The sequence below is a fragment of the Hemitrygon akajei genome, chromosome 11 (assembly GCF_048418815.1).
Source record: "Hemitrygon akajei chromosome 11, sHemAka1.3, whole genome shotgun sequence".
Classification (NCBI taxonomy): domain Eukaryota; kingdom Metazoa; phylum Chordata; class Chondrichthyes; order Myliobatiformes; family Dasyatidae; genus Hemitrygon; species Hemitrygon akajei.
The window spans coordinates 168,749,026-168,774,229 of record NC_133134.1 but is presented as its reverse complement, the minus strand read 5'-3'; the positions used below and the strand labels follow the sequence as shown (position 1 = coordinate 168,774,229).

Genomic DNA, 25,204 nt, shown 5'->3' with positions numbered 1-25,204 from the left:
TAATTCTAAGTCTAATAGCCTGTGCCTCAATACATGTGTGCACTAGAAAGTGGATTTACCTGAGGATGACATTTTCATTCCAGATCTCAGAATCAATCAGGTATAATATCACTGAGATGTGTCATGAACTCAGTTGTTTTACAGCACCAGAACATTGAAATACACAATAAAAACGATATAACATTTATTTTGGATTTTTGGCATCTGTTTACTTTCCAACAAACCACCTGCTAATTGTAAAACTGGCCTAACTAAGAGTTCTGAATGAATATTCCCCCTTGAGAAAGATGAGGTGTTAGATCAGGAATGGCGTGATAGAGTAGCTGTGAACATACCGCTTCATAATGCCAGCAGTCAGGCTCAATTCCTGCTGCTGTCTGTACGTTCTCCTTGTGACCACGTGGGTTTCCTCCCACTTTCCAAAGACATGCAGGTTAGTAAGGGTATGAATAAGTGCATTTGTAAGTTCTGTCCACACCTGGAAGCATGGCAACACTCAGGTACCCCCAGCGCATCCTCAGTCTATGTTGGTCATTGGTACAAACGACGCATTTCACTGTATGTATTACAGGTAAATTAATTACAAGCAGTTTAGTAGATGGTGTCGCTAACTTGAGACCAAATGGTTCATTACTGAGCCAATCGATACGGGTTTTCAATGACCATGGTATTCAGAGAATGCCACGCGGCAGATATTGTCCATTCAACTTTCGGATCCTTTGTTGTTACAGTTAATCAAGTGCCTATTTGTCTTGATTATCTAACCGTTCCAACTCTCACCTAACAAAAATGTTCTAAATTTATTTTAGTCATTCTGTACCCTCCTCTTGTTTTCCTCAGCCTTAATTAGTTGTTTCTCTCTCCTATTAATGTATCTTGATCACTTAACTATCTTGATTCAGTTATTCCCAAAGTAATGAAAGATTCAGATACAGTTTAATTTACCACACAAACTTGGGATATACAGTGAATGCGCCGATTGCGTTAACAACTAACACATTCAAAATGTGCTGGGGGCAGCCCACAAGTGTCACCATACATTCTGGCACCAACAATATATAGCCCCACACAAGCAGCAGCAAACACGAAGCAAACCCCTCTCCCACCCCACTCATGCAGAAACAAGCCTCCAGCCCCAGGAAAAGGTTGCTTCAGTGTCTGCAGTCCTTGTTCCAGACTCGCAGTCTAGCCAACATTGCATTCTGTCCTTATAATTGAACACTTTTCCCCTATCATTCTGGTAGAGTAACAAGTCAAATTATTGCAGCCACATCGGTATCTCCAATATATACAGGCCATGGTAGCATAGTCGTTAGCGTAACACTATTACAGCTCGAGCATCGGAGTTCAATCCCAGTATCCTCTAAAGAGTTTGTACGTCCTCTTCATGGAACGTGTGGGTTTCCTTCAGGTGCTCTAGTTTCCTCCCACAGTCCAAAGGCATCCTGGCTAGTAGTATAATTGGTCATGGTCAATTGTCCTGTGCTTAGACTAGGGTTAAATTGGTGGGTTGTTGGCACAGCCCATTGGGTCGGAGGGGCCTGTTCCGCGCTGTACCTCAATAAATAAATGCAAATATAATGAACAAGTTATTCTCTTTGCCATGGTCAGATTGTTGAATAAGTAATAGCTTTTGCACAGTTTACAATGGTTTTTCCCTCTACTTTTTTAATTCAGAGACTGCTGGACGAGTATCTTATCACCAATGCAACTTCTTCTGAGAGCAAGGTCTTCTATCTGAAGATGAAAGGAGATTACTACAGATACCTCTCCGAAGTTGCAAACGAGGCACAGAAAGCGAGTATGTTTGGAGAATTTAGAATTTAATTGGGATTTATTTTCTGCATGAGAACCTCCTGTCCAGTAGGGCAAACTGCTATTTTGGATCCCTTCATCTGTGAGTTTGTAACATCTCATTGGAAATTGCAGAAACATGTAATTGCAAGATTCCTCCTGTCTGGGAGCAGATGAGCAGCTTGACAAACAAACAATAAATATGCTTGTATTATAAGACCATTACACATAGGAACAAAATTAGGCCATTTGGTCCATCGAGTCTGTTCTGTCATTCAATCGTGGCTGATCTATTTTCCCTCTCACCCACATCCCATAACCTTTGACACCCTAACTAATCAAGAACCTATCAACCTCCATTTTAAATAACCAATGACTTGGCCTTCATTGCTACAGACAGCTGTGAATTCCACAGATTCTCCACCCTCTGGCTAAAGAAATTCATCCTCATCTTGTTCTAAAGGGACTTCCTTCTGTTCTGAGGCTGTACCCTCTGGCCCTAGACTCTTCCACTACCAGAAACATCCTCCATATCCACTCTAACTAAGCCTTTCAAAGGACTTGTATCTACACAGGGTTCCCTCTCTAATGATTCCTAGGCCCTGTAAAGTCTCATTTGGAGTATTGTGAGAAGTTTTGGGCCTCTTATCTAAGAAAGGATGTGCTGACATTGGAGAGGGTTCAGAGGAGGTTCACAAACATGCTGGGATTGAAAGGCTTGTCATATGAAGAGCGTTTGATGGCTCTGGTCCTCTACTCACTGGAATTCTGAGGGATGACCTCATTGAAACCCTTCAAATTTTGAAGGGCCTTGATAGAGTGGAGGGTATGTGCCCTATGGTGGGAGAGTCGAAGACCAGGAGACACATCCTCAGAATAGAGGGGCATCCTTTTAGAATGGAGATGAGGAGGAACTTCTTTAGCCAGTGAGTAGCAAATCTGTGGAATTTCTTGTCACAGGTGGCTGTGGAGGCCAAGTCATTGGTTATATTTAAGGCAGAGATTGGTAGATTATTGATTTATCAGGCCATGAAGGGATATGGGAAAAAGCAGGTGATTAGGGCTGGGAGGGAAAATGGATCAACCATGATAAAAAGGAGCAGACTCGATGGGCCAAATGATCTAATTCTGCTCCTATATCTTATTGTAATTGGGAGAGATTTTGTTTAGAGAGGTTTATCAGGTTCCATTTTATTGCCTGCGCCAGGTGAGGCCTCTCCCTCCACCCCGTCAAGTTGGCTTTCCATATTCTCTGTAGTTATTTGTTTCACTGCTCAAGTGTAGACAGCTGAGTTTCAAATAGACCCGATGTTGTTCACCAGGATGCTGCCTAGATTAAAGGCTACCAGCTTGTTGGATATCTCTTTATTTTCAGATCCTTGGGGTTCTTCTGGGAGTCGAATGAAGGGTAGTCTTAATTCAAACTTGTTTAACAACATACAAACAAACACTAAGCAAACTAGATAGAGCAGAGAAACAATGCTAAGAGGTGAATAGATGGCAAAGACAAAGGAATAAAGAAGCAAAGATGGTGCATCTTATTTTATAGATAAGGTAGGGAAACTTCCTTGGATAGGAGTAAACAAGTTAATAGGCTACATAATTAAAACAATTACATCAGTGGGTAATGTGCTAATACTTAGCCGATGAAAATAGAGGAAGGTGATAAACCGTTAGTTTAGCTGCTATACCAATTTCTGCCAATGAGTGGGGATGAACCACAACATACTGTGAAAAATACATGAGTTTGTTTAAAAAGTACAAATCTTATAATATTATTTTTAAAAAGTGGTTTCCAACAAGCTATAAGGAATGGTTGAACGAACATCAGTTCTTCCTAGAGTATGAAGGGTATAGATAGGGTAAATGCAAGCAGGCTTTTTCTACTGAGAATGGGTGAGACTACAGCTAGAAGTCATGAGTTAAGGTGAAATATTTAAGTGGTACTTGAGAGGGAACTAATTCACGGGCTGGTGAGAGTGTGGAATGAGCTGCCAGCGGAAGTGGTAGATGCAGGTTCGATTGCAGCATTTAAGAGAACTTTGGATGGGAGTGGTATGGCGAGCTCTTGTCCAGGTGCAGGTCGATGGAACTAGGCAGAAGGGTCTTTTTCTGTGCTATGGCACTAGTTTTGGAAGCTAAGAGGAGACCTAATAGAGGTCTTTAAAATTGAGAGGCATAAATAGGGTAGAGAGTCAGAAGGTTTTCCCTAGGGTGCAGTGGATCAGTAGCTTAACGGTCAGCATAGAGCTGTTACAGTGCCAGTGACCAGTGTTCAATTCCTGCTGCTGTCTGAGGAGCTTGTGTGTTTCCTCCGGGTGCTCCGGTTTCCTCCTACATTCTGGAACAAGTTGTTCAGCACAACTTTGTGGGCTGAAGGGTCTGTGTTGTGCTGTATGTTTTCTATGTTTCTAAAGGACCTGCTGAGTTAGTAGGCTAATTAGTCACATGAGTGTAATTGGCAGCATGGGCTTGCTGGGCTGGAAGATGCTGTTACTGTGCTGTATCTCTTAATAAAATTGATAAAATCTGTCCAGCACCACAGGACCTGCTTCTAAGGTTAGTGTGAGGAAGGTTTAGATCAGGGGTTCCCAACCTGGGATCCACAGATCCCTTATTTAATGGTATTGGTACATGGCAGAAAAAAGGTTGGGAGCCCCTGCTTTAGAGGTGCTGTGAGGGGCAAATTCTTTACCTGCAGAGTGGCAGATGCCTGGAGTGGATTACTGAGATGGTAGTGTAAGCAAGCAATTTGGAGTTTGAGGCTTTTAGCCAAACACATGAATGCAAAGGGAATAAAGAGATATGGGTGATACACAGGAAGAGGACATTTACTATAAATTGGCATCAATATTAGCACATCGTGGGACAAATGATCTGTCCAGTGATGTAATGTTTTATGTGGAGTAGCCTGTTGGCCAACAGTAATGCCTGGTAGCATACAAAATGCTGGAGGAACTCAGCAGGTCAGGCAGTGTCTGTGGAGAGGAATAGAGAGTCTACCTTTCAGGCCAAGACCCTTCCTGCATTTGCCATTCCTGTTGGATTTTTAATCAGAATCAGGTTTATTATCACTGGCAGATGTTGTGAAATGTTGTTCATCAGCAGCAGTACATAATAAAAATACTGTTAATTACAGTGAGAAGTATAGTATAAAAACTGAGTAGTGCAAAAAGGAAAGAGGAGTGAGGTACTGTTCAGGGGTTTGTTGTCTATTCTGAAATTTGATGGAAGAGGGCAAGAAACTGTTCCTGAAACGTTGATTGTATGTCTTCAAGCCTCTGTCCCTCCCCCTTGTTGGTAGCAATGAAAAGAGGGCATGTCCTGGGCGATGGGGGTTCCTTAATGAGGGATACCGCTTTTTTGAGGTATTAACTTCTGAAGAATTGAGAGGTTCTCTAACAATTGAGAATTGTTAGGATTTTGGAACTGCATTTGTATTTATGAAGCAGCTTTAACATAGCAAGAAAAGTTGTGTGTTAGAGCCAATGAAGTGAATAATGTAAGTGCAGAAGCATGAAGCAAGGACTGAAAGGAAAGGCTGATCAGGTGAGATATAGGGGCGGCTGGAAGCTGATGTATAATGTAGATCCTATGGGACTAAAAAGCTTGGTTATATACTGAAGAAACTTATTGCAGTAATGATTCTACATGTTGCTAGTTAATGGAACATTGTCATATCATCTGATATGTTTGCACAAGTGTCTACCATCACCCAAACTGGCATTTCTGTCTTGAAGATACCGTGGAATGCTCACAAAAGGCCTACGATGAGGCATTTCAGATCAGCGAGGCTGACATGCAACCAACCCATCCCATCCGCCTTGGTCTGGCCCTCAACTTCTCCGTGTTCTACTACGAGATCCTGAACTCTCCTGAAAAGGCATGCAAGCTGGCAAAATCGGTGAGTGTCGACACAAGGTGTTTGGAGTGTATGCTGTATCATTCTAGCTAGATGCACTCGTCATTTGCTCCCTGGTTCAATTGCCCAGCCTTTCAAACATAAGACATAGGAGCAGAATTAGGTTTTTCAGCCCATTGAGTCTGCTCCACTGTTGAATATTGGATTTATTATCCCTCTCAACCCCGTTCTCCTGCCTTCTCCCTGTAAAGTTTGGCATCCTTGCTAATCAAGAGCCTATCAATCTGCTTTAAATGACTTGGCCTCCACTGCTGTCTATGTCAATGAATTCCACAGATTCACCTTAACTGAAGCTAGGTATACTAGCCAGCTGTGGGGGCTTCATGGTTGCATACAGCAGTACTGCAGAGGAGTACGCCCTTTGGTCCCGGAAGTGGACTATGGGCCAGATGCAGGTCAGTGGAACTAGTCAAAATAACAATTCTGCATAGGATATATGAGCCTAAGGGCCTGCTGATGTGGTGTAGTCTGTGACCATCTCGGGCCAGAGTAATTGGGTTAATATTTAATTCCTTCTGTTCATATTCCTCCATTGTCTGTCTGTTCATGTGCTTATCTGTCAGCCTTTTAAATGTCTCAACATAACTTCCTCCACTGTCACCCCTGGTAGCACATTCCAGGTCCCCACTATTGTTTATGAAACAAAACTGCCCCACACATCTTCAAGTTCACGTTTAATTGTCATTCAACCATACATGAATGACCATGAAAATAGCCAAACAAAACAGCATTACTCCGGGGTTGTGCAATGGTGACGCACAACACAAAGCACTTACAGGATAGCAAGCACATGTAAGATATCTACAAAATACAGTCACATATAAAAAATATAGTCCAAGGCCCCAAGTCCATGAACGTTGCAGAAATCTGAAGTCGACCACAGTACAGCTAGTCTTCTGAACCCTGGGAGGCAGCACTGACTGCAGCCTGGATGCCAGGCCTCAATGACCCTGCCTTCCTCCTCAATGGCTGTAACTAGGCAACACCGTGGCTCAAGGCCTAGTCCTTGATACAACGAGGCCACGCAGCTTCCCTGCCACCCACCAATAAAACATGAGTCAGACTTGTAGCATTCCACATCAACGGTGCCTTGCAATCGCAAGAAAAGCAACTCAGACGACTGCAACTGCACACAGCCTTCATGCACTAATTCCTCTGACACAGACAGTAGGACAATGCACATTAAGTCCAGCTTCTTCAGTTTTTCTACCAGCGACCAGCTCGCTGATAGAGTAGACTGCAGTAATTTAATGCCCAGCAGAGTCTTGCGATGGTAAAAAGGACAATAACACTGTGGTTGAACCCGTAGAAGCCACTGTATTTGAAGGAAGAGTTCCTTTGAACTCTCCTTCCTCTCACTTTAAATGCACGCCCTTTAATTTTGTTTTGGCCCTGGGAAGCATACTGACTAATTACTCTATCCAGGCCTCTCAAACTTTTTAAACTTCTATCAGGTCCTCCCTCAGTATCTGACCCTCCAGTGAAATCCAACCTCTCCTCTCCTCGTAGTACAGTCCCTCTAACCCAGGCAGCATCCTGGTGAGTCTCTTTTGCATCCTTTCCAAAGCCTCCATATCTTTCCTGAACTGAATGCAGGACTCCAGATGTGGCCTAACCAGAGTTTTATAAAGCTGCAAATTCTTGCCTAATATTCAAAGTTCAAAGTAAAATTTATTATCGGAGTACATACATGTCACCACATACGATCCTGGGATTCTGAGGTTATGTGGGAGGGAAGAGTTAGATTGATCTTAAAGTAGGTTATAAGGTCAGCACAACATTGTGGGATGAATGGCCTGCACCGTGCTGTAGTGTTCTACGTTCTTCTCTTGTGGAAGAGGATGCAATATGAACAGAAAATACGGTACACTGGATTTGAAGAAGTTCAAGTGAATCATGACTTCAACCAGAATGATTGTTTGGGCCATTTTTTTAACTGGGAGACAAGAAGTGAAATAGACAGGTGTTGTGTGGGATGGAAATTGATGGATGGGCACAAAGTGAATGGCCTCTGCAGTGCCAGAAAGGAGGTGAAGAGGTGTGATTGGTAGTGGGGTCACATTGCAGCTGTCAGAAATTATGAAGGACTTCTATTGAAGGGGAAGCTGGGATGGGAGGTGAGTACCAGGTGAAAGGGGGTGAGAGCAGATGTGCAGGGAAGCTTTATCAGCTCTTCTTAGATGCTGCCTGACCTGCTGAGTTCCTTCAGCATTGTGTGTGTGTGTGTGTTAGTTACTCTGGATTTCCATCATCTGCAGAATCTCTTGTGTTTATGCATTGCTAAATGAAGGCTGGCTAGAAATGAAAGAAATTGCACTGACGTATCCACAGCAGTATCACATCCTGAAACTTTTGCGATCCAAAGGTTTTTTGGAAGTCGAGAATGAAGCATAAAACTTGTTGCTTACAGCTGTTTTATTAAATATTACAAGAATGAAAGACAAAAAAGAGAGAACAAAGGAGAGAGAAAGGGTGAAGCAATTGTGGTTGTCTCTCACTCAAACTAGAGATAACAACATTCCAGTGATAACAATTAACCTATGAAATAGCCAGATCAAATCCAAATGGTGTGACACCTGCTACAGAAAACTAAATTCTCTTTGTGCAGTAATTACTGAACAATTACATGTCTATAGGAGATTATATAAAATTACAAACAAGCATCAGAAATTTAAACTACAGGAAAAGTAACCTTTCCACATCCCAGTTACAATTGGTGGGGGGTGGGGAGAGAAGACTGCCACCATGTTGCCACAGATAGCTCTGTGGAAAAAGCTAAAATAATTTGCTTTTGCAGGGTGTTCACTGAGCAAAGCACACACTTGTGCCTGAGACCTGAGTGGTACACAGGACTACCGTTACAGATCTTGTCGGCGAAGCACATGCTTTGTCTTGTGATCGTGCGACTCAGTTGTTGAATCTGTAGGAACTGACTTTCAAGGACTCTACAGTTCTCAGTATTTACTTTTTATTATTTGCACAATTTGACCTATTTTGTCAGTCTTTGTTATGTATAGTTATATACTGTAATTATACAAGTTCTGTTGTATCTTTTTGTTCCTTTGAATACTTTCAAAAAAATTAATCTGAAGGGAGTGAGTATATGGTGACAGATGTGTAGCTTGATAATGAACTTGCTTCTCGTACTGCTCTCTAAGCGTAGTCATGAGGACCAGCAAACCTTCCATGCGGTTGAAGTAGACACTTAGCATAGTTTAAATTGAAACTGTGCAGTAAAGGTTTATCTGTGCTCCATGCTGATTAGTTTTGGCTGAAATTTCAATTCAGTTCAAAGCAATAAGACCTATGTTAATCCTTCCATTCCTGGGATCATTCTTGCAAACGTTTTCTGGACCCCCTCCAATGACACCACATCCTTTCTTAGATACAGGATCCAAAATGTCTCTCAATACTCCAAATGCAGTCTGACCAATGCCTTATAAAGCCTCAGCATTATATTCTAGTCCTTTCAAAATGAATGCTGACATCACATTACCACGGACTCAACTTGCAAGTGAACCTTTATGGAATCCTGCACGAATACAGCCAAGTCCCTTTGCATCTCTGATTTATGAATTCATTCCATTTAGAAAATAGTCTACACCTTTATTCCTTCTACCAAAATGCATAATCTTACCTTTCCCTACACTATATTCCATCTGCCATGTTGCCCATTCATCCCATCTGTCCAAGCCCGCCTACAGGCTCTGTAGAAAGCTTCACCATAACAAGTTGCTGACTGCTCAGATATTGACTAGTCTGATGTTTGATGAATGAACATTTCTTCACCATCTTATGTTGCAGGCATTTGAAGACGCTATTACAGAACTAGACTCTTTGACTGATGATTCGTACAAAGACAGCACCTTGATTATGCAGTTACTACGGGACAATTTAACTGTAAGTATCACACACAGAGCAAATTCCTAACAATTAAATTGATTCCCCAGCTTACTTTTTCAGGCATTTTGTGCATCAGAATCAGGTTTATTATCACTACGTATTGTCGTGAAATGTGTTGTTTTACAGCAGTAGTACATAGAAATTTAAATACTATTAATTTGCAAAAAGCAATGCTTAAAAAGTAGCACGAACAGAGAGCAAAATACTGAGGTGGTGCTCGTGGGCCATTCAGAAATCTAATGGTGGAGGGGAAGAAGCTGCTCTTAAAACATTGACCGTGTGTCTTCAGGCCCCTGTACCATCTCCTTGATGGTAGCAATGAGAAGAGGGCATGTCCTGGGTAATGGGGTTCGCCTTTTGAAGGAGAACTCAGTTCTGGGGAGGCCAGTGACCGTGATGGAGCTGGCTGAGTTGACAACTTTCTGCAGCTCTTTCCGATCCTGTGCAGTGGCCCCTCCGTATCAGACGGTGATGCAACCAGTTAGAATGCTGTCCACAGTACATCTGCTAGTTTTCACTGCGTGCACACACAAGTGCAGAGACGTTCAGTGCTGTAGAGAAACTGGTGACTTTTTATGTAATAAAAATGGGAAAATGCTGAAAGTACTGAACAGTGACTGAGAGGGAGAAACTTCAGGATGGTGCCCCTACATCTGACCTCTGTCTTTCCAGCATTTTGTTTTTTATTTTTGAATTTCTAGTATCTGCAACATTTTGCTTTTGATTTTTTTTTTGTTAGTATCAGCAAAACGTATCAGAAAAGGGTCCTTTTGGCCCATCTTGTCCATGTTGACCATGACTGAACATTTTTTATTTATTGAGGTACAATTCATCATCGGCTCTTCGGGCCCTTCGAGCCATGCCACCTAGAAAATCCCTGATTTAACCCTCACCTAATCGCAGGACTGTTTACAATGACCAATTAACCTACCAACTGGTACATCTTTGGACAGTGGGAGGAAACCGCAGCACCGGGAGGAAACCCACGCATTCCACTGGGAGAATGTACAGACTCCTTACAGTTGACATCTGAAATGAACTCAGAACTCCGCCCCTAGCTGTAATAGCATTGCCCTAACCACTACACTACCGTGGCACAGTTGAGAATATAAAAGTAAAGTCAATTACACCAAATATTCCCTGGGTATGGTAGAGCACTGGGGCTCTGTATCACCAATTCAGAATGCACAAACAGCTTTGGGAATCAAATGATCTTACAGCTGGTGTTGTAATACTGCCCTTGGAGCTGTTTGATTGTGTGATATTGGGGCGGCGTGTAGTGTGCTGGTTAGCATAGAGCTTTACAATGCCACCTCCAAGAGGACACACCTTGTCATGGTTTGGAGACTTGCTTGCCTCAATGATCCAGAGAACCATGCTGGCCAGAGTTAGGGCTTTATGCTTTGGCTTTCGGCAGGGTCACCCACGCCAAATATGTCAAATGGTAGAGGCCAGACTAAGGGTGGTCCACTGGTCCACCATGTTCAGGGGTTCAGCACAGGGCGATCAACCCTGACTGGGCAAACAAAACTTACAGAAACAGCAATGGAGATTCCTTCTACCTCTTAGTGTGTCAGTATTCCCGAGTCTTCACCCAAGACTTGCATGACAGACAGTAGTGAAAACCGAGAGGAAGCTACTGACCTGATGAAGGAAGCCCTGAACACCACCAGAGGTGGAGGACCTTCATTGCTGCCCTAAACACCAGTGGTGTAACGGTAGGGTAAGTACAGCCAGGGATCGGGATTCAATTCCCACCCCTGTCTGTAAGGAATTTGTACGTTTTCCTCATAACTGCATGGGTTTCCTCCGGATGCTCCAGTTTCCTCCCATGTTACATGGAAGTACAGGTTAGTTGGACCAGAAGGGCCCGTTACCATTCTGTGTCTCTAAATAAAATAATAAGATTGCTGATGGTTTTATTGGAGCAGAGTGTATGATGATTCCTTCTATGTTGCTGAAACTCGCTGTCAACTTTGAACTGTTTTGTAGTGCTGGAAACTCTCTAAGTGGAAGACTTGCTGTGTGAATGATTCTTTCTCAAACCTTGTTTCCTTCCTACAGTTGTGGACCTCGGACAACCAGGGAGAGGAAGTGGAGCAGGCCGAAGGGGAGAACTAAACCCACGTCACCTCCTGCCCCCTTTATTCACTTTCACCTCCTGTCTGCCTAACTGCCCTACCGTTCTCCTGTTAGTAATCACTGACTCCCCATCCCATAGACTCCAGGATCACCAGCAGCCTGTATTTCAATGCACCAGCAAACACTGAGAGAAGTCTGTCACCAGCAGTAGCTCTAAACTGTCGTGGTTACTGCACATTTTGGTTTAGGTTATGTGGATGTAACCTGGCTTGTTAAGTTGAAATTTCTCTTGTGATAATTTTGAAGGGAATGTGTAGTGAAGAGACAGGTGTAAGGATCACATTCTTGGAGCACTTCATGGCGAGAGACTTGTTGCTTTGTTAAATTAATTAAACGGTCAGCCCTGTTAGGTAGAGAGCTTTTCATCATCTTCCTGCTCTGTGACTTTCCTCTGGTCATTCCTCTATTTTCCTGCAGGTAAGATCCCATTGTCCAGACTGTCCTGTGCAATCTCCACCACAACCCCCCCCCCCCACCCAACCACTTTGTCAGCATGGCCTTGTGAACAGATGGTATCGCTGGCTTCCATCGTTGCTTCAGTGATTTTCCTGCTCTGGGAGCTGGGTGCTAGTGGGGAGTCTTGACAGATAGTTGATAGTGTAATAGTTGGTGGGCTTTCATTTCAAGCCAGCCAGTTGGGACTACCTTCTGCACGATAGTCATGCTGATGACCCCAGTGTTTGTAGTTTCAGTGCCCATGTTCCTGCCCCTCTCCACACTTCTGCACAATTCACTGTGGGCCACTGACTGCCTCCGATGGGCGGTTCAGGTTTCATATCAGGTGTACTCGGTTACATCAGCTGTCTCTTCCCTCTGCTCTGGGTTCCTTGTGTTTGTCCCCTCTGCCCTCTCCCCACCACCATCTCCATTTCCTGATATTCCATTGGAATGGGGATCATTTCTGTTGTTGTTCCTCTGTCTTCCATTCACATCCATTCAATGTTATAATGTCTCCTCACCTATGGTAGTAACTTTGGTAACCAGCTGTAGCCTATTTCTAATCACTGTGCACACATATTCTTGGTATTAAAATAATATTTTTCTTCACTGATGCATCAGCCCTGACCTTTCCCTATAAATTCTGCCTTGATGCTCTGAAGCTTCTTTTCATGGAGCTGGTGAGAAGGGTGGGGGGTCAATGTCATCCATTTAATTTATCATTCTCCCCCCCCCCCCCCCCCCCCCCCCCCCCCCCGAGTAATGATGTTTTCTAAATTAGACCGAAAAACAGTCCTTCCAGCATCAACCTACACTGTTCACTTCCCTGGACACCAAGTATTGATTGCCAGATTTCAGTCAGGATCGACTGGAAAGGCTTGGTGTCAGCTGCACCCAGGGGCATCAGCTGAGCAGTGCCACAGTTCTGTTGAAATGCATTCTTACCTGTGTAGTTGGAATGGAAAGGGTGGTAATGTACAACAGTAGTCAGTGTCACAGAATACATTCCTGACTTTTGTTCTGATCACATTTCACAGATGCGCACCCCTCATCTGATTGTCATTTTAGTCTGTTTGTCCACTGGAAAAATGCACCATGCACTGAATTTAAAAAAATTACGATTGAAATGTCTTTTAGCCGACTTTTAGGTGATCTCTGGTAGTGAACTTGGAACGGCCCCCCTTTCCAGCATCTGTTTATCCTGTAGCTGCCCACCTGCTTGGTTTTTTACAGATCAGTATTCTGCCTCCATTCACTTCTGTTGCTGTTGTAGCACACACGTGATTGCGGAACAGTAGGACAAACATATTAAAATTTGTTTTTGATGTACAATTAGATTTGTGTAAGTTTTTTTAATGGACTGCAAGGAAAATAAATTCTGAACATGTGCAAGACAGTTCAAAGTGAAAATAAAAGTTTTATTCAGTAAGTAGTATGCTTCCTGTCTTACAGTAAGCTTAATGATCTGTTCCCTTGGGCAGGCTGAGAACTTTATAACTACACCATTAGTTGGGTTGAAATGTCTGTTGCTGTACTAATGACTTAAGATATTTGGGTTTGTTTGTGATGGGTTGTAAGCTTTTAGCTCACGTAGCCATAGGAAGTTTACTTCCTGCCCGTTACACCACTGGTGTTCAGGAATTGAAGGTCTTCCCATCACTAGTGCTGCTCAGGGCTTCCGTCACCATATCAGAAGCTTCCTTCCAGTTTTCACTACTGGGGGTCATGCAAGTCCTGATTGGAGACCCCAGAAATACCATCACATTCGGATGTAGAAAGATTCTTCATTGCTGTTTCCATAACAATTTTGTTTGACCCGTCAGGGTTGTTGGCCCTGAGCTGAACCCCCGAACCTGGAGGATTGGTGGACCACTCTTAGTCTGGCCTCTACCCTTTGACCTGTTTGGCATGGCCAAAGCAGAAAGCCCTGACTCCAGCCAACATAGCTCCCTGGGTCATTGAGGTACACAAGCCTCCAAACCATGACAAGTCTGTAGTCCTCTTGGCAGATAGGATAGTTTAATCATTGGAAAATTAGCAATATTTCTATTTGCTAATAATTATTGTCCAGTACTCCTTGCTGTTACTCCGCCATGAATGGTCCCAAGCCTGGCTATGAAAGGAGGAGGGTTGGGCACAGGGCTAGCAACCCCATCCTGTAAAATCCCAGAGCTATAGAAACACCAACTGAGGCCACAAAGACTTCATCCCTGGGAAAGAGAGGATCTTTGCCTAGAAGGTGTGTAGGTGGGCTACACCTGGACTTGAAAGACTGGCCCAGAGCAGAGGAGACTGGTGAGCTGCTGTCAGCAGCCTCAGCCTCCGTAGAGGAGACAGGTTTAAAAAAAAAAATGACTCCTTTGTTACAGATTGTTCTCTCCCCACTTAACCCATAGGCTTCTATACCTGGCTGATTCAATCTATATAAATACTGTCAGTAACTCTGGCTCCACCACTCTCTCTGGCAAAGTGTTCCAGGTACTTGTGTAGTGAAAAGCATCAGCTCTCCCTGCAAAGATGGTGGAATCCTGTATAGCTTCATTCACAGACCATGAAGCTCGGTGACTGCTCAAACTTAGCATTTATGAGTCAGTTGCTCTAAAAAAGAATACACCAAGTGATGTTATACACCACAGAAATAGGCCCTTCAGCCCACTTTGACAATGCTGATTGCAATGCCTGTCTACACTAATCCCATCCGCCTATAGTGGGCCTATATACTGCTATACAATTACCTGTCCAATGGCCCCATGCTGGTGACCTTCTCCCCCAACTTCAGGACCTCCCTCTAGTTTCCTAACTCCTTCCTTTATTCTATGGTTCACTGCACTCTCAAGTTCCTTCAGCCTATCCCCTCCCAACCACATATCATCCCTCTTTCACCTGTCATCTTGTACTTCTCCCCCTTGCCCCACCTCCAACCTCCTTTTTCCGGCTTTTGCCCCCTTCCTTTCCAGTCCTGATGAAGGATCTTGACTCAAAACATCAACTGTTTATTCCCTTCCATAGATGCTGCCTGACCTAAGTTCCTCCAGTATTTTGTGGGTTGCCCAAGATTTCCAGCATCTGCAGCATAACCTGAAATCATGTAATTTAGACCATAAGAGGATAGGAGCATAACTAGGCCATTCAGCTCATCGAGTCTGCTCTTCCATTTCATCATGGCTGATCCACTTTCCCTCTCAGCCCTATCTCCTGCCTTCACCCTGTATACTGTACCTTCATGCCCTGACTAAGAAAGAATCTATCAATCTCTGACTTAAATATACCAATGACTTGGCTTTCATGGCTGCCTGTGACAATGAGTTCCACAGATTCACTATTCTCTGGTAAAGAAATTCCTCCTCTCTGTCCAAAAAGGACACCCTTCTATTTTGAGGCGGTGTCCTCTGGTCTTGGACTCTCCCACCATAGGCCTCAGCTTCAGAATACCATCTCCCCTGGCAGCTTATTGCAAGTAAGCACTATCAGATGGAAAAACTTGCCTTCAGATCCCCTTTTGAATTTCTCTCCTCTCACCTTCATCCTGTGCCCTATATTTCTAGATCCCTTCTTGCCCTGGGAAAGACTACCTTATATAGATCCCACATGATGTTATAAACCTCTCTTAAGTTTGTCCTCGGCCAACTACATTCCAGTTAGAATAAATACAGCCCATCCTTATAACTTGAGCCATCCATTCCATACAATATCTTGGTGAATCTATTCTGCACTCAATTACTCCCACATCAGGTAGTGTGGTGACCAATACTGTACACAATGATTCAGAATCAAATTTTAAATCACTGGCATATGTAGAATGTTGTTTTGTAGCAGCAGTATGTTGCAATACATAAAAATATATATATATATATAATGTGTGCAAAAAGAGAACAAAAATATTAGTCAAGTCATGTGTGTGGGTTCATTGTCCATTCAGAAATCTGATGTTGGAGGGGAAGAAGTTGTTCTTGAATCATTGAGTGTGTGGCTTCAGGCTGCTTCTGCATTTTGATCCTGGATTTCCTTATTTGTAGACCCCAGTCAATTCATATTGGCAAAAACATTTCCACAATCTCCATCAGCACGGTAGAGATATATCCTTGGCCCCCACTCTGCTCACTATGACTGTGGCTAAGTACAACTCCAACGCCGTATACAAGATGACACCAGTGTGGGCTGTGTCAAAGGGGTGAAGAACCAGCATACGGGGGGAGATTGAAAATCTGGCAGGGTTGTGTAATAACAACAACCTCTTGCTCAATGTCAGTAAGACCAAGGAACTGGTCAGAAGAGGAAATTTCTGGTCCATGAGCCAGTAATCAGAGGTGGAGAGAGTCAGTAACTTTAAACTCCTGGGTGTCACTATCTCAGAGGACCTGTCCTGAACCCACCATATAAATATAATTAAAAGAAAAGCATAACAGCACCTCTACAAGGTGGGATAGAAAGTTGCTTTGTGGTGTAGTTCACTGGTGGAGAGAGCAGAGTTTACTGACTTGGGCTTCGGTGAGGAGGCACAGTTGGTAGCAACTAGAGCTTTTGTAGTGGTTGAATAAAAAGTCACCAAACTATAACTAATTAAATAAAGTAAGGAAGATGCAAGATCAGCTGGTTGCTGCATGTTTTGGGAGCTGGTTGACCCCACTGTGGTTCCTGTACATCTGCAGCAAGTGTTGGCTGCTGAGGAACTCCAGCTCAAAGTTGACCTGGAATCTGAGCTTCAAACACTGCGGCACTTCATGGAGGGGGAGAGTTACCTGGATTCTCTGTTTCAGGAGGTAATCAACCCATTAGATTAGCTGCCTCAAATTCGGTCTGTGGTCAGGGACAGGAGGGTGTGACTGCGAGTGAGGTGGGTAGTGAGATCCAAGAGACAGTGCTGAAGGAGCCTCAGTCCTTGAGCTGTCCAACAGGTCTGAGATTCCTGCTCCCTGTGTGGATGAGAGTGGGGGCTGTAGGAAGGATGAGCAACCTAACTGGTTCAGGGAGCCATTCAAAAGGGGGAAAGAAGAGAAACATAGTGGTAATTGGGGATAGTATAGTCAGGGGAATAGACTGTATTCCCTGTCATGAGGAAAGAGCATCCTGAAGGCTGTGTTGCCTGCCTGGTACCCAGGTTCAGGACATCTTATCTGACCTCCAGGGGGATTTGTAGTGGAAGGGGAAAGATCCAGTTGTCGTGGTCAGTGTGGGTACCAACAACATAGGTAGAATGAGGGAATTTGAGCAGCTGGGGACTAAATTAAAAAGCAGAACCAAGATGGTGGCAATATCTGGATTATTACCTGAGCCACATGCAAATTAACACATGGTTAAGAAGATTTAGAGAGTTAAATGTGTGGCTCAAGGATTGATGTGAGAGAAGTGGCTTTGAATTCATGGGAAACTGCCAGTGGTATTGAGGAAGGAAGGAGCTATTCCACCTGAACTGTAATGGGACCTGGATCCTGGCGAATCACGTAACTAGGGCTTTAAACTAAATAGGGGGGAGGGGTTTCAACAGATTGGAGAAGTGTGGATAAAGTAAAAGAGCAAAGTGCAGATAAAGATAAAATAAAAGCAAAAGTTAAAAAAGGGAAAAGTAAGGGTGGGGTGCAGAAAAGTCAAATGCAAAAGAGACAGATTACTAGATTTTAAAGGCACAATGAGTGCAAGGGCACTTTATTTGAATGCCTATAGTATTCGGAACAAGGTCAGTGAACTTGTGGCACAAATCAGTATGAAGGGGTATGATTTAGTGGCCATTACAGAAACGTGGTTACATGGTGGAGAGGGTTGGGAATTAAATATCTGAGGATATCAGGTAATATGGAAGGATGCTCAGGAAGGTAAGGGAGGTGGGGTAGCGCTCTTAATGAAAGATGAGATCAGGGTGATAGTGAAAGACAATATAAGATCTAAGGAGCAGAATATTGAATCTATCAGGGAAAGAATCACTGAGAGGGGATGTCTATAGATCACCAAATATTTCAGTGGTACAGGCAATAAATAGAGAAATATCTGAGGCATGTAAGAATGGAACAGCAGTTATCATGGGGGACTTCTAGATTGGGTATATCAAGTTGGTCGAGGCAGTCTTGAGGAGGACTTCATTGAATGCGTACATGATAACTTTCTTGATCAGCATGCTACTGAGCCTACAAGAGAACATGTTATCTTTGATCGGCTCCTGTGTAAAGAGACAGGTAAAATTAGTGATCTTGTAGTTAGGGATCCTCTCCGAAAGATTGGTCACAGTATGATTGAGTTTCTCATACAAATGGAGGGTGCAATACTTCCTTAATGATGCATTCAGAGAAGCTCTTCTGCACACCATAGTTGTAAGGCGTGGTTATTTTGAATTACTGTCATCTTCCTCTCAGCTTGAGCCAGTCTGGACATTCTCCTCAGACCTCTCTCATTAATAAGGCACTTTTGCCCAAAGACAGCTGAATGTTTTTTATTCTTTTTATTGTCTTTCACACTATTTTCTGTAAACTCTCGAGACTGTTGTGCGTGGAAGTCCCAGGAGATCAGCAGTTTCTGAGATATTCAAACCACCCCAACAATCATTCCACTGTCAGAGTCACTTAGATCACATTTCTTCCCCATTCTGATGTTTGGTCTGAACAGCAACTGAACCTCTTGACCATGTCCGCATGCTTTTATGCATTGAGTTGCTGCCACGTGATTGGCTGACTAATGAGCAGGTGTACCTAATCCAGTGACCTCTGAGTATTTATTTGCATACATTAGAAATTTGCTGTGGTGTGTTGGCCCAACATGTAACAAAAGCATTTCCTGTCAGTCACCTCATGTACAGACACTCCTGCACCTAGTGTCACTTTCTGTACATACAAACAGCCTGTGTACATGAAGTTAATCTTGTGTGTTTAGGGCCTCACTCACAGTCACTGCTGCATTCTGTTCTATAGTTTATAGTATATATTAATTGTGTATTTATGCTTATTGAGTTTTTATGCTGCATTGGGTCCTGAGTAACAACATCTCATTCCCCTTTACACCTGTGTGCTGAAGAACGACAATAAACAGTCTTCAGTGAAGAATAAACGAATGAGAACAACAACATTCAATAATTATAAGGAATAAAAATATATAAACAAAGTTAGAAGTATGGAAATGTAATGAAATGTGCATTAATAAATAAATACCATAGAACTTAGAAATCTATAGCACATGACAGGCTCTTCGGCCCACAATGTTGTGCCCACCAGGAAACCTACTCTAGAAACTGTCTAGAATTTCCCTAGCGCATAGCCCTCTGTTTTTCTAGGTTCCGTGTACCTATCTAACAGGCTCCACCACCGCCACTGGCAGTGCATTCCACGCACCCACTACTCTCTCTCACTTACCCTTGACATCCCCTCGGTACCTATTTCTGTGCCCCCTCGTGTTAGCCATTTCAGCCCTGGGAAAAAGCCTCTGACTATCCACACGATCAATGCCTCTCATCATCTTATACACCTCTGTCAGGTCACCTCTCATCCTCCATCGGTCCAAGCAGAAAAGTCCAAGTTCACTCACTTGGTACGCTCTCCAATCCAGGCAACATCCTGGCAAATCTCTGCACTCTCACTGTAGTATACCAGCTTGCATTTGCAATGTAAACAGCGTTTCCGAATGTTTACAGTGACAGGGTAATAGATCATCCGCAAGCTTTACACAAAAAGTCCATTTTAGTGCAAAATGGTCAAAGGTGTTGCTACATTGATGTAGTGATTAGGATTGTGCAGGTTGGCTTAAGAGCCGAACGGTTGAAGGAAAGTAGCTGTTCATAACCCTCGCCACGTGTGTACCTTCTGGCCGATAGTAGCACCGGGAAGAGAGCATGGTGGGGATGCTTTCTTGAGGGCGATTGACTGGACTTTGACAACTCACACTCAACTTACTTGTGCAAAGGAGAACATCACTCCTGTCACTATACTGTTCTGACGTCTGAACAAACAAATGCCATTCTTATACAGAAATTCACTTGGTTGTATACAAACACTGATCCAACGGAAGCTTCGTGCGCTACTGAATCTCCTCATTTGCATATTTGTCGTCATCGTCGTTAAGTGCCGTGTCGTATGACGTGGGTGATCATGGTCTTTCCATGACCATGATTGTTCTTGACAAAATTTTCCACAGTAGTCTACCATATTTCCTTCTTCTGGGCAGTGTCTTTACAAGACGGGTGACCCCAGCCATTACCAATACCCTTCAGAGATTGTCTGCCTGGTGTCAGTGGTCACATAACCAGGACTTGTGATCTGCACCAGCTGCCCCATGGCTTCACGTGACCCTGATCGGGGGCTAAGCAGGTGCTGCTCCTTGCCCAAGGGTGACCCGCAGGCTAGTGGAGGGAAGGAGCACCTTAAACCTCCTTTGGTCGAGACTCGTCTCCACCCAGCCTATTTAGGTACCAATCATAATACATAATTCGGTTGCTATTGACCAATTACATCTACCTGTTAAAGACCAATAATACTCCGGAATTAGTAAAATAACTGTCCAATAGTAAATGTTTCCGTAGATTCCTTTGTTTGCATGTTTATCTTGTCTGGGAATGTCGGTGACCTTGGATCCCAGGCTGAAACAGCAAGACTTTGAAGGGTCACGTTCAGCCTGTCTGCACACTGCCTCTATCAGTTTATCATCTTGGCTGTCGCCTTCATGAACTTGCACACACACACAGAAGTGCCCGTGCTCTGTTCGGTTAGCACACCGATTTAACTCTTTCCTTGCCGCGTGTTCCCGGTGGTGGGGGATGTGTGCTGGGCTGAGCCCATGTTAACGTTTTTCCACACATCCGAGCCCGCCACTTCCCATTGCTGTACATAGGTGCTTTCGTACCAGTCAGGATACTGTCCACTTCAGCGTGGGAGCAGCGAGAAGATGGCATGCCCTGGATGGTGGGGATCTTTGATAATGGATGTCCGTGAGGGAATAAAAACAGAATCATTTCTGGATATCTGACGGTAAGGCCTAGTTCAGCAAACCATGAACATGACGCCGACGGGGAGGATTCGACAAGGAAGAGCAGCTCCCGTCATTCTGATTCTCCACACGGCAGGTGCTGGAGCCGGGAGGGAGGTCCCCATCAAAGCGATAAATGCACTGTCAAATCGATTCGAAAACCGAGAGAATGAATCCTTGAGACCCGACGCAGACTGGGAGATCGTTTCGCTGAACACCTACGCTCGGTCCGCCAGAGAAAGCAGGATCTCCCAGTGGCCACACATTTTAATTCCACGTCCCATTACCATTCTGATATGTCTATCCATGGCCTCCTCTATTGTCAAAATGAATCCAAACTCAGGTTGGAGGAACAACACCTTATATACCGGCTGGGTAGCCTCCAACCTGATGGCATGAATATTGACTTCTCTAACTTCCGTTAATGCCCCTCCTCCCCTTCTTACCCCATCCTTGATATATTTAGGTTTTTTTTTTGTTTTCCCCCTCCTTTTTTTTCTCTGCCCATCACTCTGACTGTTCTCCATCTCCTTCTGGTGCTCCCCTCCCTCTTTCTTTCTCCCTAGGCCTCCCATCCCATGATCCTTTCCCTTCTCCAGCTCTGTATCACTTTCGCCAATCACCTTTCTGGCTCTCAGCTTCACCCCATCCCCTCCGGTCTTCTCCTATCATTTCGCGTTTTCCCCTCCCCTCCTACTGTCAAATCTCTTACTATCTCTCCTTTCAGTTAATCCTGATGACGGGTCTCGGCCCGAAACGTCGCCAGTGCTTCTCCCTATAGATGCTGCCTGGCCTGCTGTGTTCCACCAGCATTTTGTGTGTGTAGAATGAATCCTTACTCGCCAAGAGATGCGACGGAGATCAGCTCCTATTCCCATTATAGAGGAGGTTGCGTAGCACCCACGCCGGGACCACCAGACTCAAAAACTTTCCTCAAGCACTGAGGCTGATCACACCCCACACCACTATTTAACATTTCCTGTCAGTCACCTTGTGTGCAGACTCTCCTGTGCCCAGCGCCACTTTATGTGTACAAGCTAATAAGTATTTTTATATATTGTGTTAATGTTACTGTGTTTTCCGTTGCATCAGGTCAGACAATAGACAATAGGTGCAGGAGTAGGCCATTCGGCCCTTCTAGCCAGCACCGCCATTCACTGTGATCATGGCTGATCATACACAATCAGTACCCCGTTCCTGCCTTCTCCCCATATCCCTTGACCCCGCTATCTATATGAGCTCTATCTAACTCTCTCTTGAATGCATCCAGAGACTTGGCCTCCACTGCCTTCTGGGGCAGAGCATTCCACATATCCACTCTCTGGGTGAAAAAGTTTTTCCGCATCTCTGTTCTAAATGGCCTACCCCTTATTCTTAAACTGTGGCCTCTAGGGGTAACTGGGGTAACTATTATTCTGTTCTCCTTTACACGTGTACTGTAAATGACATTACATAACCTTGTGCCTTGATTGGGATCTCCCTAAATGTCAGGAACCACTCGAGTTGAGAGGAATGTCCTCCTAAGGGGTTGTCTATTGATGGCTGTCGAGGCCCGTCCGGGATCCGCGCATTCGGTGCAGAGTAAGCGGTGGCTGTGTTTGGAGTCCGGGTCTTTCGGTCTCTCGCTTCACAGCTCCCTCATAAACAGATTTCCTCCAGGTGTATATATTGAGTGTTCAGATGTAATGTTGGATCTTTCCAGCCTGGAGTTTGTGTTCAGGAGCAGGAATTGTCCTCCAGTCGAAACTCACTAACAAAACCAATTACTGAGCTGGTCTCGTGCGTTAATTAGTTGATCTTGGACAATTGCGCGGCAGTTGACAGAAGTCGGAGTTAATTGATATCATAATAATCACCCTGGAGTCTTGATACTGCGACCGTACTCGGTCGGGAAGGATGTTTGATTAAGCTGTTTTCCAAGTTGACTCGGAAGCTAAGGGTAGTTGTGAAACTTGGAGACAATTATATCCAATGTCTGTTGTATACACATTGCAAATACAGAACCACCTGTCCTCAAATATACTCCCTATCCCGGTGGAGACAGAGGAGTCCCTCTGAAAACTGCGGCTCTAATTGGGCGGATCCTGTGCCCTTCCCCCACGGCCACCAGCGGGTCTTGCCTGAGACTCCGGGGGCTCTATAAAGAGCCGGCGGAACTTGAGTCAGTTAAACATCACACAAAACAAGCGAAAGGACATTGGAGACAGGTGAGAGTGGGCTGAGGAATGACTGGCTGGAGGTCCCTTGTGGGAGTATGGGGTTCCAGGCGTCCGGGGAGAGGAGCGGGGGCTGTTCTGTTCTCTCTTGTCCCATATGTAACTTGGAAGGGTGGTCAATTCTACCTATTCGGTGCGCGTTGAAGAGGGGTTACCTTAAAAGAGCCCCCTCCTTTAATATTTAAAACAACGTATTGTCACGCCCATTTTTTTGTAGAAACTCTCTCCCCTCCACCCCAGTCCCCTGACGCATTTGTCGCGGTAAGGAATGGTGCTTGGGCCCGTTAGGCCCTGGGGGGTTCGCAGTGGACGCCTTCGTTCCGCGTACCCGGCTCGCCAAAGGAGGAAGGTCTCGTGGCTGTAGCCTTTTTAATTTGATAGGCCTACGTTGAGCTCAACGCATAATGGCAGCTCCTTCGACACTGCTGGTACCAGGCGGTATCGCTCTCTGCCATACTTCTGGGTTCATCAGATGCGTGGAGACGGGGAGCTTGCTCTCCATATCGTACTGCCCTGATTTGCGTATCTAGACAGCAAGGACGCAACATCCGTGGTCGACCCTGACCCACGGAGGTCTTCACTCACTCATTTTGGCTCTGGACGTCTAAGGTATTGATGGGGTAGCAAGAGTCAAGCTGGACAGAAGGTCCATTATCCCAACCTTTCCCGATGTCAGAATCAGCGCTGGCCTATATCGTGATATATGTTGTTTATCCCAACCATCTCTCCCATCCTTTCCCACGGATGAGTCACTGGTTAGACAACATTTGGAGCGTTCTGAGTGGTTTTGGACGCCTTTGCTAAGAAAGCACATGTTGGAACCCGAGAGGACCCAGAGAAGGTTTACAAAACTGAAGGGGTAAATGTGTGAGGAGCTCTGGGCTGAACTGGCTAGAGTTCAGAAAAATTGTCGTTGAGTGTCATAGGATTGTCCACTCATGGTGACTCAGTGAAAAATGGGGGTGGGGGTGCTGCATCTCAATGAAACCTCTCGAATAGTGAAAGCCTTTGACAGAGTGGACATGGAGAGGATGTTTCCTATAGTTTGGGACCGAGGGGAACAGACTCAGAATAGAGGGATATCCCTTTAGAACGGAGATGAGGACGAATTTATTTCATCAGGAGGTGGTGAATCTGTGGAATTCATTGCCCAGGATGTCTATATTTAAAACGGAGGTTACTGGGTTCCTGATTAATCAGGGCACCTAAGGTTACAGAGAGAAGGCAGGAGAATTTGGTTGAGAGAGAAAATAAATCAGTCATGATCGAATGGCAGTGCAAACTTGATGGGCTGAATGGCCTAATTCCGCTCCTAACTGCTTCTCTAAAGCTGAGTTTCCCTGGGGCATAGGGGGTGCAGGGAAGGGAGGTGAATACAGTCCCTCCCTGCTGTTTGCTTTGCTACAGATGTTGAGTGTGATGAATGTCCTTCCATTCTGGACTTGGTTCTTGGATTTTTCAATAAATCTTGGTGAATGTCCCTGGCCTGCAACATGAAGGGTCCCCTGTTCACACACCCCAGTGAAATGTACTGTCCGCTGGCTGTAGTTCAGTGCTGTTTATTCATCGGAATGGCTTTGAACTTTGAATTGGACGAAACATTTTGTCTTTGGAGAAGAGCTGGTAATGTGGGGGTCTGCTGCTATGTTGTGCTTCTCTGCTGAGCTCCCTCCTCCCCAGTTTCCTGTATTCTTAGTTGCTCATTAGCAACAGTCTGATTCTTCAACCCGAATCAACTGTTTGGTATGGACGGGTCACTGCACAGGATGAGAAAAAGCTGCAGAAAGTTGTAAACTCAGCCAGCTCCATCATGGACACTGGCCTCCCCAACATCAAGGACATCTTCAAA

The 25,204-nt window shown here is 44.5% G+C and overlaps 2 protein-coding genes across 11 annotated transcripts in view; both read left to right on the top strand.

Moving 5' to 3' along the window:
- The window catches only part of LOC140736275 (14-3-3 protein beta/alpha-1-like), a 32,843-nt gene extending 19,215 nt beyond the window's left edge, over nucleotides 1-13,628 (top strand). For all 5 annotated transcript variants that reach the window (XM_073062224.1, XM_073062223.1, XM_073062227.1 and 2 more), the window contains 4 exons: nucleotides 1,678-1,801; nucleotides 5,535-5,698; nucleotides 9,521-9,616; nucleotides 11,684-13,628. In XM_073062224.1, coding sequence (XP_072918325.1) covers nucleotides 1,678-1,801; nucleotides 5,535-5,698; nucleotides 9,521-9,616; nucleotides 11,684-11,740 — 441 coding nt within the window. In that variant the 3' untranslated portion in view covers nucleotides 11,741-13,628. The remainder of the gene's footprint in view (nucleotides 1-1,677; nucleotides 1,802-5,534; nucleotides 5,699-9,520; nucleotides 9,617-11,683) is intronic.
- A 7,140-nt stretch (nucleotides 13,629-20,768) lies between these two features.
- LOC140736272 (embryonic polyadenylate-binding protein-like) overlaps nucleotides 20,769-25,204 on the top strand; it is a 63,573-nt gene continuing 59,137 nt past the window's right edge. For 3 of the 6 annotated variants that reach the window (XM_073062219.1, XM_073062220.1, XM_073062215.1), the window contains exon 1: nucleotides 23,226-23,346. The gene's annotated coding sequence lies outside the window, so the exon portion shown is untranslated. Of the gene's footprint in view, nucleotides 20,879-21,059; nucleotides 21,142-23,224; nucleotides 23,347-25,204 lie in introns of those variants that run through there. The other 3 variants (XM_073062218.1, XM_073062216.1, XM_073062221.1) reach the window with 3 other exon arrangements.